The sequence below is a fragment of the Taeniopygia guttata genome, chromosome 3, assembly GCF_048771995.1.
Source record: "Taeniopygia guttata chromosome 3, bTaeGut7.mat, whole genome shotgun sequence".
In the NCBI taxonomy this organism is placed as follows: Eukaryota; Metazoa; Chordata; class Aves; order Passeriformes; family Estrildidae; genus Taeniopygia; species Taeniopygia guttata.
In genome coordinates this window covers 97,789,097-97,805,486 of record NC_133027.1, presented here as the reverse complement: position 1 = coordinate 97,805,486, position 16,390 = coordinate 97,789,097, and the positions used below count along the sequence as shown (strand labels likewise).

Genomic DNA, 16,390 nt, shown 5'->3' with positions numbered 1-16,390 from the left:
TCTGTGGTAAGAACCATCACTCAGTCCTTTTCATCAAAAGAGTATAAATGAACACTTCACGTGTTCCCAAATGCTGGTTGGGAGACAGGTGATGAACAGTCAGAATGCATGGAAAGTTTACACCTGAGTAACCCTTAGGGAAAGCAGAACTGAGGGATTGAGAAAACACCTAGCTGAGAGGTAGGAGACTTTTTTTTTTTACAACTGGGTTATTTTAGCAGGCAAAAAGAAACTTCCTAACTCTAGCTACCATTTCTATTTTGGCCTCCTATGTTGTGTAACAATGTAAGCACTGCAGAATGTATCATCCACAGCCTAGACAAATTAGTTTCAAAGGGTAAGTCTGGAAAGGTCTACCAGGAAAAAAAACAACTTGATAAAACCCCCTTTTTTGCTGGTTGAGACAGCCCTAGTATAGCTATCTACAGTCTCTCTTCTATACAAGAGAAAGAAAACTGGCACACAAGTGCTATCTCTTGTTACACAGGCAATCTTAAAAGTTTAATGAGGACAAAAGAATTCTATTTGGTTACAAGAACACAAAAGACTCTTAGTCTTTTAAAATAAACTCCCTCTGTGTGTGTCACAGTGTTATACTGATCAATTTGCTGTAGAGCCTACCTAGAATATGTTACAGACATCAGCAGAAGACTGAAAGCCAGGAATTTTTTCACCACTGTTTTAAAGCCTATGTCACCCTGATCTTCAAACAAATGAAATTGCAGACCTGGTGTCTAAATCATATGTGCTCATCCGAATGTTAACCCTGGATTCAAGGTCTCTGAGCTAGAAAAGTCTGTATGGTAAAAACTGCCAGAGACAATTACCTGAATTCCAGAGTTTGGAGGGAAAAAAAACCTTCACCATTTGATAATAAACCAGTAACCAGTAACAAGCAAAAATACCAACACACAATAGGAACCTGGACATCTCTAGAAATCCTGAAAAGTATCCTCCTTACAAGGTACATGCTTCTTGGGTAGGTCTTTTTGTTTTGCTTCCTCAAAAAAAGGCAAAGCCAGCAGTTTCTGTATCTAATACAGAAACAGGAAAATCTATTTACTCGCTAGGAAGTGCAATTACAGAGATGTCAGTTGAGTTGAGAAGCGCTGTTAAGAAGCAGTAATTAGTCAGACAAAACATCCAGATAATTAAAGCACCTAGAGGCTTATTTATGATTAGAAACAAGACTTGCAGACTTTTATGCATAAACATTTGAATTTTTCTGTATTTGAACAATCTTAGGGGGAAAAGAATAGTGAAGAGACTCTTACCAGCTTCCTGTGAATTTAATACTTCTAAGGCATGCATCATGGCACTTGCGAAGACATTGGCATCTTCTTTGCTGCCAAAATTCAGACCATACACCTGCCTAGCATCACGCCACTGGTGGAAGGTCTGTGTAGCCTGATTGTACTTCAGCCCTTTTGGAATGGCACAATTTATTACCACCTAGAATCATTAAAAAAAACAAAACAAAACAACTTATGTTTAAAATTGCTGCTCCATCAGAAGTTTCAGCTTTGTATAGATTTCATTCCTCCACCACACGGGTTAATTCACGACCCATAATCTGTGAAACACAATGCTGAAAGCTCAAAACCATTTCAATTTTCATTCAAACACTGTCTGCAATCAGTGATGGGAATACACAAGGGGACTAATGAGATATTTTGCATCAACTTTTGTAGTTTAAGTGTTCTCACTTCAAAAGATGTAGCCATGTTTCCCAACAGCAATGTAGTAACATCAACAGCTCTGACTTCCAGCAGCAGACTACTTGATGTGAAATATGCATCTGAAATTCAGAAACTCATTTTCCCATGAATTTCACAGGGTGTTTGTTAGGTTTCTTTTTTAACCAAGTTATCACTTTCTCCCTGTGGCTGCTGCACCCCTTGGCTTGCAGGGCTTTCAGCAGCAGTTTACTGGATTTGTACCATGGATCACAGGGTATCATTTTGCAAGATTGTTGTGGCTCACACAAAAGATGAAAATTTGAGCTATTAGGGCAACCATTTACTACAAGCCATCCACTAAGAGGATCCCATTGCACCTGGATAACTATATCCTCTCACCCTTTTCTGCTGAATAATGGGACAAAAAAACCCCAGATCTGCTCTCAGATGAATGCACAGAGACCATTTATCATTTGGAGTAAATATTTAGTAACAAATCACATAGGAGATCACCAGTTTAGGCTTCAGGTGTGTAATAAATGACCAAAAACAAACCAAAAGAATTCTATGAAATGCTGGGAGGGAGGAAAACAAATCTAAGAAGCTATCCTCAAACAAAATATTAGGTTTTAACCCCATCCCAAGTATCACATGACAGAGCACATTTACAGACAGAGTGCTAATTTGCCATTTAATCATGATCCAGTAACTTCATCAAGGAAATTAAGATGTAATCCCTGTTACTCCCTTCTCACTCTCTTAAAGTGGTACACGATCAGCATCACCAAATATCAGAAGGCTTTTTTAAACAAAATGACCTGGGGAAATGAGGCATCACACATCCAAGTTTTCATGAGGTAGGAAGAGCTAAAAGAGCTGCTGGTGTCTACACAGGCTGCAGCTCACAGTGTAGAGTGGGGGAGAGAAGCTTTCAGGTTGCCACTTTGCCTTAAAAAGAACCAGATGACTTCTGTGAACACCACTAGCCTGTATAAATAGATATCTGTAGGAAGGAATGGCAAAAGGACTATTGCCTCCGGGGTATGCAAAGTGCTTAGTTCACAGGGAAAAAGCAATAAAAATTCTGCTACTTCAGTTTAAAAATGCGATTTATTCTTTATTGGTCCTGTAATTTTGCTGAAGACTTCATATTCTAAATTTTCAGAGATTTCCTCACCTGATGATCCTGAATCTTCCTGCCCACTACTCTGAATGTGTTGTTGCCTGTGTGATGATATATGTGAACTCTGCTGAATCCAGTTGATCCACCAGCTGGTACCCATTTCTTATTGGCATCATCGTAGACCATTACAGCAGCTCGTGCTTGGCAGATACTCTGTTCACTGTTAATATACAAAGTGGGGAAGAAAATAAAATTACTCGCGGCAAAGCATCATCTTTCTGGTTAAGTTCTATTTTTTTTTTTAATTTAAAATGTTAAAGCAACAGTCCTTGCAAGTCTGGAAACTCCACCTTTCTGAATACAAAACTACCAGGACTTTGATATTTTGCTTATATGTGTTCATTCTGAAAAGCTATGGTCCAGACAGAGAGGCCTAACAACTAATAAAAGCGATAAGAAGGTACTCATGTCTTCTTTTTGCGTTTTTTCCCCTTACATTTTTCCCCCCTCCTTTTACACACCACCAGCCACGAATTTTCATTAAATGCCATAACCATACACAAAGCTTTCTGCAAAGACCAAAGATACTGGAGTTGCACTAGCTTCACACAATCTACACTTCCCAGTGGAAATTACTTTTATGAGAAATGAGAATTGGAAGGTCCTTGCACCTTTTAACATATAGAGAAGAAAACAAACACAGACAATGAAGTCCAGCACAAAAATTTCAGCTCGTAAAGGAAAACACATTTTGATTTTGTCACATTTTACAACAGCTGACACCCAGATGTAACACTTTCTCCCTAAGAAAAGGTGCTACTGATCACCAAAAAGTGCAAATTCATCAGGAGATTGCTATCAGTAGCTAATCCTGATTATGCCAGTCATCTGGAAGCTGGGCTACAGCCTGAAGTTAAAAAGGAGCATATCACGAATGTCATCATATAAGAAACACATGAAATCAGATCATACCAGAAACAGATTTATTTATTAGGAGAGGAAAGGGTGATACCATGCAGGTTGTCTTTGGGGTAATGTCCAGATGCAGACAGGAAAAAAAAATAGAAATGAATGATTTCTTATCAGTAAGTCAGATTCTGTGAGCACACCACCCCAGCACATCCAGCATTATAGAAAGCACATAATGCCTGGCTTGCAAGGAATGTGGCCTGCCATTTGGAAAACTGAGAAGGCTGAAGAGACATGCGTCCTTCATTGGAAAGTAAAGGAGTATTTCTTCATATTTGATGAAAGAGGGAAAAGATGCCTCCCCCACCCATCTGTCTTGCAGATTTTTTGTGATTTTTATTGGTTGGTTGGTTTGGGAAGGGGTGTGTGTGTTTGTTGGGTTTTTATTTCCAAAGACCATGTTGAATTTTCCAGTATCTTATTCACATCTCTTAATGCATGAACATTCTGAAGTACATCCAGCTGTTTTATTAACTTTCAATACCAACATTTTTGAGAAAACAGAATCAATTTCTCTCACACATTCCATGGCATTCTAACAATTATAAAAGTGCTCAATACTGGGATGCTCTTTAGGGCTCATGGAGAAGACAGAATACTGAGATCATGTCTCTCATGCACATGGGAGATTCATGATCAAATGAGGAAATAGGTTCTTAATTTTAAAAATGCACGTGTTCTAACCCCATAACCTATTCAACAACTAGATCAGAATGGGATTACAACCTCTAATTAGACCACCCTTTTTCCAGTTCAATATAGTAATAATATATATAACTAAAGTGCTTCTTTTCTAAGCATAGTTTATAGTTTAGACTGGAAGCACCACATCCGAACGAGGAAGATTAAATGCAAAAAAAAATATATTTTGGTACAGCTTTTAAGCATTTCGCAATCCCATTAAATATATACCACAGATGAAATATGGTTCACTCACTTAAGAGGACAGTGCAAGAACCTACTAGATTTCTTTATTTTTAGATATTTTTGGCACACATCTTAAAGTTCAAACCTAGAAACATTCTGTACCATTCACAAAGTACATGACAAACAGTAGTGGTTTTTCTAAAATGTCTGACAGTAAACTTGGAAAACTTCTGAACCCATAATACATTTTTCTTATATTTCAATTTGGATCAATCACAGGCATGATAAACCATAGGTGACAGGCCTCTATACTGATTTGGATGCAGAGCCATGTGGTTCACAGAGTTCTTGCCAAAAAATTAACTTCTACTCAGTCATGTGCCAGACAGATTAATAAAAAAGATTCTATTACAAATTGAGACTATGATTCTAAGCTAATATGTTCCAATTGCTACAAAGGTAGAACCAGAGAGTGACTGTGTAATGGTACAGCGAGCAGGAGATTTAACAGGACAGACCATCAAATTTCAGGTGCTCTTATTCAGCCTAAAAGTTTATAAAACTTTTTACATTATTTTTTTTTAACATAAAAAAAAGAGGAAATAAAGAAGAAAAACCTATTCATTTTAGAACTATTCAGTATTCAAGTGGCACTCTTCACAAGTGCAAATAAGATGACCTTGAATTGAATTTCTAGCTTTTCTTTAACAACTGCTAAAGTATTTTTAGTTCCACTTCTCAGGCCATGTCTTATAACTGAAAGTATTAACCAAGTCTAGATCTCAACTACTTCATGTTCCATTTAAAATAAAACCATTTTCATAACAGGGAATTAGTCTTATTCATATAAATATTTGAGATGATGCACAAACTTTTAAAAATTACAAATACAAAAATTTTCCAGCTGACTTTTTCAATCACTACATAATAAACCTTCTGCCTTCATCTCATACAAATCCTGTAACTAAAATTTCAGTGTTCCAAGTGTGTAATTTTCATATCCAGGTATCAATTTGAAGGAGACATACTCCCCTTCTGCTAACAGTTCCTCCCCCCACAGCACTTTGTTTATGAGACTGCAAGAGTAAGATGGAAAAATGAAAGAAAGAAAAGACCCCTGTCAGAAAGAAATTAAACCATCACAGTATACAAGGCTATTTCCAGGGTTCAATAAATATCAGGTAAAATGGTGATTTATTCAATTACTCTCTTAGTAATAAGTTCTCTAAAATGAAGAAAAAAAGAAAAGCATGGAGGCATGAGCTTTAGGGAAAAGAATCTTTAGTTCTGCTCTTCAGTGGCCATTTGATATTTTAGCATCTGAATATAGTATATTGTATATTATACCTAGACACCATAAAGTATTTAAAAATGAAAACAAAAGCATACTAGAAATCCATTAACTTTAATGGGTTACACTAAATCAAAAATCCACACTGTGAGCTCATGGCTATCTCTGACAAGTCTAATGAAAAATACAGTTTATTTTTTTTTTTCTGAAGATCCACCTTTTTCTAGGAAAATTCTGACTTTAGCATACACACAGTTACAAGAACCTGAACCAGTCTCTTGTATTTTACAGATACATATGAGCTTCAGTGCAAAAGAAAAAGAACCAGGTGAATCAGAATGGTATAATTTATTGTATTTCTTGCTTTTCACGCTTATGACACTTCCCTGCTGTACTCGTATTAGGATTCAGTTCTTCACCCATCTCAGTATTTACACATGAGCTCTTCACAGTCTCCAGGGTTTGCTGCAACACGTGTGTCCCTTACATGACCTGTGCTAGGATGGCTTCCTTCATTCACTGCACCAGAATCACTTTGGTCTGATCACAAATGCAGATTCTTTACGTATTACCTTGCACTGGCAGCAAATAAACAAATTATCTGTAGTCACATGCAAGAGAAAATAAAAAGGATCTTCATCTCTTTGCCATGTCATGAGGCCTTCAAAAGCATTCTACTGGATTTTACTTGCCTATCTACAAATTTTTCTCTTCCTGGTGGAGTGCAATGGTTCCAGAAACCATTAGACTTGGATTAGCCTGCACCTTTTCAATATGTGAGTTGATTAGGGGATGTGGGAGATTGAGCATCTCCAGCTTCACATGCTACTGCCAAAATGCACAGCTGCTCCAAGAACTGATTGCTAGATTATTAGGGCAGTGCATTGGGGAACTACAGTGAAATATTAACAAAGAAAAACTGAGAAATTGTATGTTCCCAAGTAAACTTACTAAACTAAGTATATGAAATTATTTGCAGAAAACAGAAAATTATTACGAGGGAACATTCATGCAAGAGTGCTTACCAAGCCTTAGGAGACAAAGTGTACAAAGCTCTCTTCCTAAAATGTAAAGCTTGACAAATAGCTGGATAAATATATGTTAGGAGGAGTCATTCTCCAGACAAAGATGTAAGGCTCTGATTGTTAAAGCCAGCCATTATTCTGGGTAAGTCCACCTACAGCAATACCATATAAAGCCAATGACAGGGTGGCTGGTTTTTATTTGGGGTGGAAGAGTGGGGGGAGGTCTGGCACTCAAAAGGCTCACACTAAAAACCACAGTAGTAATGAATCATAAGTATAAGATTATTCTTATGGGAGAATATACTTTCCTCCTCCAGTGATGAGATCATACAAAAAGCTCAAAAACCATAGCAAAGTGAACCCTAGCAGACATCATTCTTTTGCCCAGATGGAATGTGTTCATTCTTTCACATCCCAAGTTCTTAAGCTCAATGCACAGTGACACCAATCCAGTCTGCTGACCTAAGCCTTATTTTTTTTCCCCTCTCCACAAGAAGTGGATGCTTGGTTTTCTTCTCTCAAGAACTAAAAAAGATAAATATACTTCAAGTATCAAACTCATATGAAACACAGCACAATTGCAGCCACAGAAAAGATAATTTAAACATACTAACACAGCAAGGAAAAGCTGTGATAGCTCTGATGCTCAACCTTTGGTATTTTTGTCAGTAATGTAACAATGAAGGTTTTGAAAAATTATATCCTGTTACCACTGCTTCTGGTGATTCAGGTTGGATTTTTTTTCCTGCTATGTTCTCAATTTACAGAGACATAACAACATGTTCTTAAAATGTGCAGTCTTTGCGGGGCAGAAGGAATGGAAAGAGACACTGATTCATCAAACGCCTGTTTAGGATTTTCAAACCATGTGGCACAAAGCTAGAAAGAAACTCTAAACATTTCCAATTCTCACATCTTAAAAATACACATTTTTGAAAAGCAGCTAAATGCTGGTCCAGATATAAAATTCTATATCTTAGTGGTGGTATTTTGCAAGGTAAATTTTCCTGCTTGTTCCTAAATGCCAACTGGCACAACAAAGTGAAAATGTGTGCTCTCTATTTTGCTATTAAAAAGTTAAAACTAACCACCCAAAACCAAAACAAATTCCCACATATACTGTACCACTACTTTCTATTAACTAAATCAGACACTGTAGACAAAGTTGCCATGTATTCTAAGTTGCTCATCTGGCTTAACAGTTAAGCTACTTTTTAGCATCTTGAAGTTAACACAGAAGTATTTCCTATGCCCTCAAATATGCTCCAGACTGAACTCAATTACATAGCTTAATATTTATTTTTTGGGAGTAGGGGAAAGGGCTTGGCTTTGCTGACAGGGGTGATGCGAGTGAGGAGACGGGAAGAACTTTTGAGTTTCTTTAGGTTTTAACTCATAATCAGCTTGCTTTAATTTTATTCATTTCTTGAACTTTAGCACTTCAGCCAGAAGTACACCTCAGAGGAGGCTGGGTATAACAATTACCACCTCCTCCTGCCAACAAAGGCATCCACACCATCAACAGGACATAATGGAAAAATATACACCTTTAGGGCTCTGCAGAGGTGAACACAGCGGTTCAGTAAGTTAAGTTTCTCTAACTCATCCTCAGCAGAAAAGGAAGAATCTCAACTCTCCCTGCATTACTAAAAGCCAGTTAAACATGCTGCTGGCAAGGGAACATCACATGCTTGGTACACCAGAAGCAACTAAGCTGTGCTGTGCACTTGTACCCAAATTCAAATGATGCAGCTTGCCCACTCCAACACTTCAGCCAGGACAGAATTTACTTGCTATTTAGGTTTTAAAATAAGACTCAGTTGGGAGCAGCTGATTCATCTGACCTGTTTCCATGCGGATTCCTCTTCAGACACTACAACCCCCCACAGGACAAGAGTCTTTGCTGACTCCTTCCAGCAGATCCCATTCAAACAAGAGTTGCTTTTGGAACAGGAGGTGAATGCAGAGGGAGAAATTCCAGACTGCTTCTCTAACATCTCTCCTGTACTTGCCTGTGTCTAGAAAACTTTTGATTGATAACTGAGAGATTCATTCATCTCTCCCACTTTTCCGTCTCTGATAACCGAGAGATTCATTCATCTCTCCCACTTTTTCTTCTCATGAATTACTCAGAATACAGATTAGCTGCAACATCAGAAAGCAGCAGAAAATCCTACATGGAAAGTCCCAACTAGAAATAAAACTAGTACTGCTGAGAAGCAGGGGAAACTGAATCATTGGGATTAATAGTTGGCAAAGGAAAGGTGCTTTGCTTTTGGCACAAGGCTCTGCAACACTCCAGAGTTTTAGCTGGTACACAGTTTGCTGAGGACAAACTTTCCTTATTCATTTAGTACCTTCCACTGAAAGAAAATTGGTTTTCATCTTGCACATAAAAGCATTTAACATTAATTTAGGAGAAGTCTGCTCTCGGAGCCAGAAAACTCTCATAAATTTCTCTTGTTGCTATAAATCTTTTGCATTTGTAGCTTGTTCCAGAGCAGCAGGTGAATATCAAACAGCTGAAAGAAATCATTGCAGGACATTCAGACAGAAAGAGAAATATTATTTAGAACAGCAGGTTGATGTCAAGTGAAAGCCTGCTTTTCACACAGAATTCCCAAATTAAAACTCAAAGAAATTTTCTTTACCCAAACGTTTCACATATTCATGTATTTCATGCTTCATCCAATGGACAAAGCAATTTTGTGTTGGCAATTCAATATTGTCTCCAGGTTTGGCATATGTTGGTTCACATAAAAATTCACCTATTCCCTCAAAGGAAATCAGAAATATCAAGGAAAGAATAAGACAAGTCAAACCAAGAAACACTCACTCTACAGAGGCAAATATTAAAAAAACCCAGAGTATTAAGAGGAATTAATAACAACAGACTGAAAAACATGGATTTTTGAATAGCATGAAACTAGTATTTACAATGGCTAACTGTATATGCAATAATGTAATGTAGTATTAATAAAATATACATGTGACTCATTTTATCTACTCTTAAATTCAAAAATACTCTCTGAAGTACAACCAAAGATGATATTAGGATACTTCACTTCTCAACTCTCAAATTAAATAGACTGTGTAGTTACCCAAAACCAGATACCAGTTTTTTAAGGGAAACAGACACTAAAATCCTTTCATACACAAACGTAGGGGTGTTTTTCAAACAATTCCTTCAGCAGATAGAAGGAATGACCATGTGCTGTCTTGTTCTTTTAAAAAGTATAGAATTATGAACTTTCATCATCCATCATTCCAAGCTTACGACAGAAGAACATGGATATGCTAGAATTTAATTCACAGATTTGGTCTTTGCATTGTACACAAACTTACTGGTAACTTCATGGAAATACGTTATTAGAAGCCTTCATTATTTTAGCTTGAAGGTAAGATTTTCAATGAAACAACCTGCAAGATACAAGAGCACCATTTTCCCACTTTCTTCCACTCTCTTCTAGATCTTTTCATCCCACGGAGAATAATGAAGGTTTTTTTCCCAATAAATGTTTCCAACAGATGTTTTGGAAAAAAAATCAGGACTATACAGAGGCCAATGATTTCATTACAACACATTTACACTGACAGGGGAAATCTTTCTAGCCATTATTTTTATACTGGTAAAATAAAGTTCTGCATTTAGACTCCATAGAACCATGAAATAAGATAATTCAGTTTATGCTTGCTCCATGCACTCATCCATATCCTTGTTTTCTTTTATCCTCTTACACAGGGGTGTTCCCTTAGACATGGCATTTTTGGTAATTTATCCTGATTTTTTCCTGAAAATATTACATTGTTATAATCAAATCCATTTTTCCACTGATTTTTCAAACATATTTCTTCAGGGCATTTACCACTTTGCTTACACTAGAAGGCTGTGCAGAATCCATGCAGTAACTGAAGCAGATTCAACACTGTGGCATCACAAGCCAAAGGTTTTGCCACAGTAAAGGCTAATTCTGTCTGGGTAGTGATTTTACTCAACAGTACAACAGGAGCAGAAGATTCCTACCATGATCTTTCACCTACCTCAAGACAGATTTTTATCAAAAATCAATTTCTTGGTTTGTCTCTGTTGTCAAAGCTAATGGAAAAAAATCTCTAGAGCAAAATCTGGGAATGAAGCTATCTGCAAGCATCAGGGTACCCTGTAATTGAACAAAGCTATCAACCATAAAATCAGTATCTTTACCAAATAGGAACAATCATGATGGATTGAAAAGTTCAAAGCTTTTAACCTGAAGGCCTTAAAAGGCCAGGACCAAAAGCTAGCCAGACATATTAGTTCTTCCCTACAAATAGTCTATTTTTCAAGGGTTTGTTGCCTTCCTTGCTGCAGTTCCATGAATCTGAGCCCAACATACTGTGGAAAGCCTTTTTAAGCAGGCATGAAAAACAACATCTCCAACAACTAGACTGACAGCTGATGACTTCCTGTGAAAACCACTTAACATACATACACTTCCTATGCTCTATACATATTTTAACAAAAAGTGACCTTCTTCTGTTATTTCCTAAGCTTTTGACACGTGGTACAAATCACAGCTTTCAGAGCCCAGATTCCCCAGGCAAGCAGAGTTCCCAAACGTGCTGCAACAGAATCCATCATTACATTACCAGCACCACAGATCATGTAACTCATTCTACTGTCAGATAACCAATGCCCAGCTCCTCCTGGAACAGCAAGAGAGCAGTGTTTTTACATCACCTGTTTAATACAAGGGCCGACTCTGATGTAGAGAGCTGTGTAAAGGGAAGGTGGCTAATCTTTGAGTGACACATTCTAGCCCCAGGGTTAACATATGAATATGCAATTCACGGTTCATTACAAGAAAGACTGATTACAAGAAGGAATTATCTTCTTAAAACTTAATTTCACCTAAAAAAAAATAAAAAACCACCACCATATTTTGTTAATTTAACACTTGTTTTTAAACACCAGGTTGACACTGACATGAATGTAGGGCAGGTTGGATGGGGCTCTGAGCAATCTGGTTTAGTGGAAAGTGCCTGTGTCTGGCACAGGGGTGATCTTTAATATCCCTTCCAACCCAAGCCTTCTACAGTTTTATGGCTTAATCATGAAAATGTGAGCAGCAAAGTACCAGAAAAGGCTACACATAACTACCTTGGTCTCAAAACAAGTTTGGTCCCAGAGTTTCCAAGTCTGCTTGAGTACTGCATTAGAGGGAAATAAAGTTAGGGGCTCCAGTCTGATGGAGAGTCCACCCAACTGAACAGTATGCACCCAACACAGGTGAAGGTACCTTGTGGTGACACCATGAAGCCACTCTAACAGCTCTACAGGGTGATCACGAGAAGTCCCTGATAGCCTGAAAAAGAAAAATGCCATAACCATGCTCCAGCAGAACAAGCAGCAAGGTTTGGGGAGCCAAAGGCTCAGAGGGCTGCAGGGAGCATTTGACCTGGTAAGCTGTTACTAGAGCACTTCTCAAGGGGATCAATACCACTGTGATGCTGTTTAATGCACTTGTTGATCACCAGGAAAATGGAATGTAATGAAACTTCAGCAAGTCTGTGGATGCATTTCTGTAAATTGGGATAGACTGGTATGCTGGACAGCAGAGGTGCTGTTCAGAGGTGTCTCAGCAGGCTGGAGAAATCAGGTGACAGAAACCTCAAGAAATCTGGAAGCAAGGGTTAAAATTTGCACCTAGGACAAAATAACCTCAGTGATGTGAAAAGTGATTTTTTTTCCCCTCTATTCAGGCTGCATCTGGCACATTGTGCCAAATTTTGGGCTCCCCAGTGGAAGGAACAACTTTGACAAATTGGAGCTAATCAAAGAGAAACCATTAACAGGGCTAGAGGAAAAGATGCACCAGGAGTGGCTTCACAGCTGTGCTTGTTCAGTCTCCAGCTAAGGCAGGAACATAATGGCCACTCTCAACTACTCAACACGGAATTACAGGGTACAAGAGTCACAATCTTCTCAGAAATGCGCTACAGAAAGGTGGGGAATCATCAAAAAGTGCAGAAAAGGAGCTTTTAACCAGGCAAGGAGAAGTTGTACCAAGAAATCAGTGAAATACTGGGGGAGGCTGCCCAGAAGCTGTGGAATCTCCATCCTTTGAGACTTCAAAATTTAACCCAGCCAAGGTGATGGGAGCAGATGAACCCCAAGAACTCCCACCTTAACTAAGACAGTGTGTGACTCTAGAAGAAATAAATTCTTTGAGAACACCCCACTGAACTGCAGATATATAAGTACCTTATTTATTACAATTTCTGCCTTAGCACCTCATTTTATTGGAATGCTTTTCCCAAAAATAACAACATGCATTTCACACTTGAATTTTCAAGCAGCCTCTCCTTCTGTAGCCTTTAAGTGAAGATCGTAGAGACTGCTGGTAGTTCTAATTCAAAGCCTAAAAGTCAAAGGTTTAAATAAACGACATACTATTTATATCACTGATGTGTACTACCAAATAAATGCCTGCATATTTAATAATAAGCAATAAGCCTTATTTCTTTTACTCTCTCCTCCCAACAAAACACGTAAGATTGATTCATGAATTTCTGACATCTCTTAACAAGTCTGTACTACAAATATTTCAACTATAAACACAGCTCTTGACAATCCTGTCCTCATTTCCAAGGGCAACAGGATAAGGCAAAGTTCTGGGTCTTATTCAAACAGCTCAAACCAAAAGAATCCTTAAGCAACCCAAGACCTGTCACAGTGTAGTAAGCAAACACTGATGTGTAAAAATTACCCCAGTTACAACAGCTTCCTTGTACAGGAAAATCTAATGAGCCTTCTCATGTTGTGCATTCAGTAGAGACATTTATGATAATGTGTAAAACAAAGGAATACTAAATTTCCACTTAAATGCCTCTCTACAGTAGAGCTCTGCTCTCCTCTTTGAGCACAGGTTTCCACATACAAATTCCACAAATCAAGGAGAGCTTATCGTCATCAAGTTGACACAATCTGGAAGCATTCTGCTTTCACTTCTATTATGGGTTATTTACATTTGCCATTGAACGCAGTCAAAATTATCACCTATATCAAAATATGAATTCAATTTTCATGCCAAACTACTGCATTTACTCATGGAACAGCACATTTTTCTTGTACTCTCCTCTTCCTTGATCCAAATTACTCTTTGGCAAGGCTAAGTCAGTCTTATTTGAATAACTCTGATTTCTTCCCCACATCATTTTATCTCTCAATATTATTTTTTAAACAACTATTTTTTCACTCCCCCTGTACTCTACATATTAGTAATAGCTTTCCTGAAGTGGCTGCTCACACAGCTACTTCAGAAGCTCTTCTTCCAAGTCTGATTGCAAGTCAGTCAAGATTAACTTGAAGAAATTCCTGATTCCAACTCATCCCCCCAACTTCCTCCCTTCTTCCAGCAATGCTTGCTAATACACTTCCCTCAAGGTACTAAGGTTTGTCATTAAAACCTAATCCCTTGGGCATAATCTCAATTGCATACGCTCTTTTATTAAATGCAGCTTAAATTAACCTATAACCATTCAGACCTGTAATCAGTTTTTCCTCTGAATATCCTTCATACAGTGCTATTCACAACTAACAGTAAAAAAATTCTGCACTTCCTAAAGTCTGAATCTTGATTTCATCAGTTAATGACTTTGATAACAACAAGGTCGTAAAGGTAATATGATCTAAAAATTCTACCACTATTTATACATTTATTTATAAATTAAATCCTTTTTCTGGAGCTGGCAGAGGTATTCAGAGGAATCTGTCCTGTCAGGTATGTGCTGCTGTAATTCTAACAGAAGGGACAGGTTACTGTATACTAATTGTTACTTGTACATGCAAAAGGCTTGAAGTGCTCTACTCTTCCTCTCCAGACTAGCAGGCAAAGAACAGCACAAGAAGAAATAGGAAAATCAATGTTAGAATTCATTGCAAAAGTATTTTGAGACTCAGTGACCCACTTTTAACTTTGAACACCAACAGACGACTGCAGTAACTAATTCAATCTAGTTAATAATTAACATTTACATTTGTGCATTCATTACATCTAACGTTCTGTCCTAGAAAATTGGATGATCTAGATGCACCATGAAACACTGAGTAGAAGCTGTTTGATTTTCCCACAATGTCAGCTATTTCAAGTATCTCTTGCAATAAAAATTAAGCAGAGAGAGTGCAATGGCAGTAAGCACACAGCCCTTGAACAGAAGTGTATCAACACAGATGTGTGCTTGAAACACTCGTTTGGAGGGGTTTTACCCACACAGAGAAGCCAGCACAAATGGACATTTGCACCATCATCTCAATGAGTAAAAACAAAAACTATCTTTCAACGTCTCTCACCTCTCTCAAATAGGTCTGTATGAAAATTCTAGCAAAATGGTTACACAGTGAAAAAGAAGAGCAGTCTCACTCCAGAGCAGACAACACCCACAAAGAAAAAAATTACTACATCATTATGCAAGGTCATAAAAGTTACTATATTGATCAATGTCTTTATCATGAGTTACACATTTCTTTTTCTTCTAGAGAGCAGCTCTTCTGGTATTTCAAACCTCTTGGCAAAGTAATTATTGCTTCAGACTGCAATACTCTGTTTCCCCCATTTTAGGATGCTTTGCTTGTTAGCTTCTTAAATGTTGTCACTGAGATCTGCCTTCACACCAGAAAAACAGTTACCAAGTTAAACAGTGAGAAACTGTGTTTGCCTTGCTTTCCTGGTCCCAATTCCTAAGCAGTTCAGCTGTCTCTCCAGTTGTTCCCTTTGCTTTGCAAATGCTCATGTTTAGAGACAAAACCTCAATTTTAAGACTCGAAAGGCAACTCTCTTTCACATTTACTTTAATCTTAAATGTGTGTCCCAGCTGGAAACAGGACAATATGCTAATCTGTTAAACAGTAGGATCTACAGTAACGGGCATATATCCACATTCTGTTCCATTAAAATACCACCTACCTCTACCCCCAAGTTTTAGAACAAACTGCATCACATCTACGGGTGATAGCAAAAGAAGATTGTATTTCCCAAGAGTCCTTTCATTTTAAGCTTTCCCAGACATGACAAATCACACTTTCAAGTGTATCTGCATGAACAAATACAAATAATTGTTCAACAAATCCAAAACCTCTGCATGTGAATTTATATCTGTACTTCGGCACAAGATTTGACTCCAGAACAGCCAAAATATGATTTAAACATCACTTAGAAGAAAAGTCTACAGATTTTTATGTTTTCATATATTATGTTGTACACATAATACATTATTTTACAAAAAATTCCACTGTGTGTTAAGTCCTTTATACCCAATGGTATTACCGGGTCAGGAAGTCCCTTAAAGTTCTGATAATTTTTTTTTTTTCTTTAGGGCAAGGACAAAAGTAGTTACTGGCTTCCTTTACTAGAAAAACAGGAAAATGAAGTTTTCAAAATAGCAATTAGATCCAAAA

At 37.7% G+C, this 16,390-nt stretch overlaps 1 protein-coding gene across 7 annotated transcripts in view; it reads right to left on the bottom strand.

Annotated features, from left to right (window-relative positions):
* Nucleotides 1–16,390, bottom strand: part of ENAH (ENAH actin regulator) — a 90,231-nt gene that overhangs the window by 42,639 nt on the left and 31,202 nt on the right. For all 7 annotated transcript variants that reach the window (XM_030268972.4, XM_030268975.4, XM_030268977.4 and 4 more), the window contains exons 2-3: nt 2,857–3,022; nt 1,275–1,452 (exon numbers count right to left, since the gene is read on the bottom strand). In XM_030268972.4, the coding sequence (XP_030124832.1) occupies nt 1,275–1,452; nt 2,857–3,022 (344 nt within the window). The remainder of the gene's footprint in view (nt 1–1,274; nt 1,453–2,856; nt 3,023–16,390) is intronic.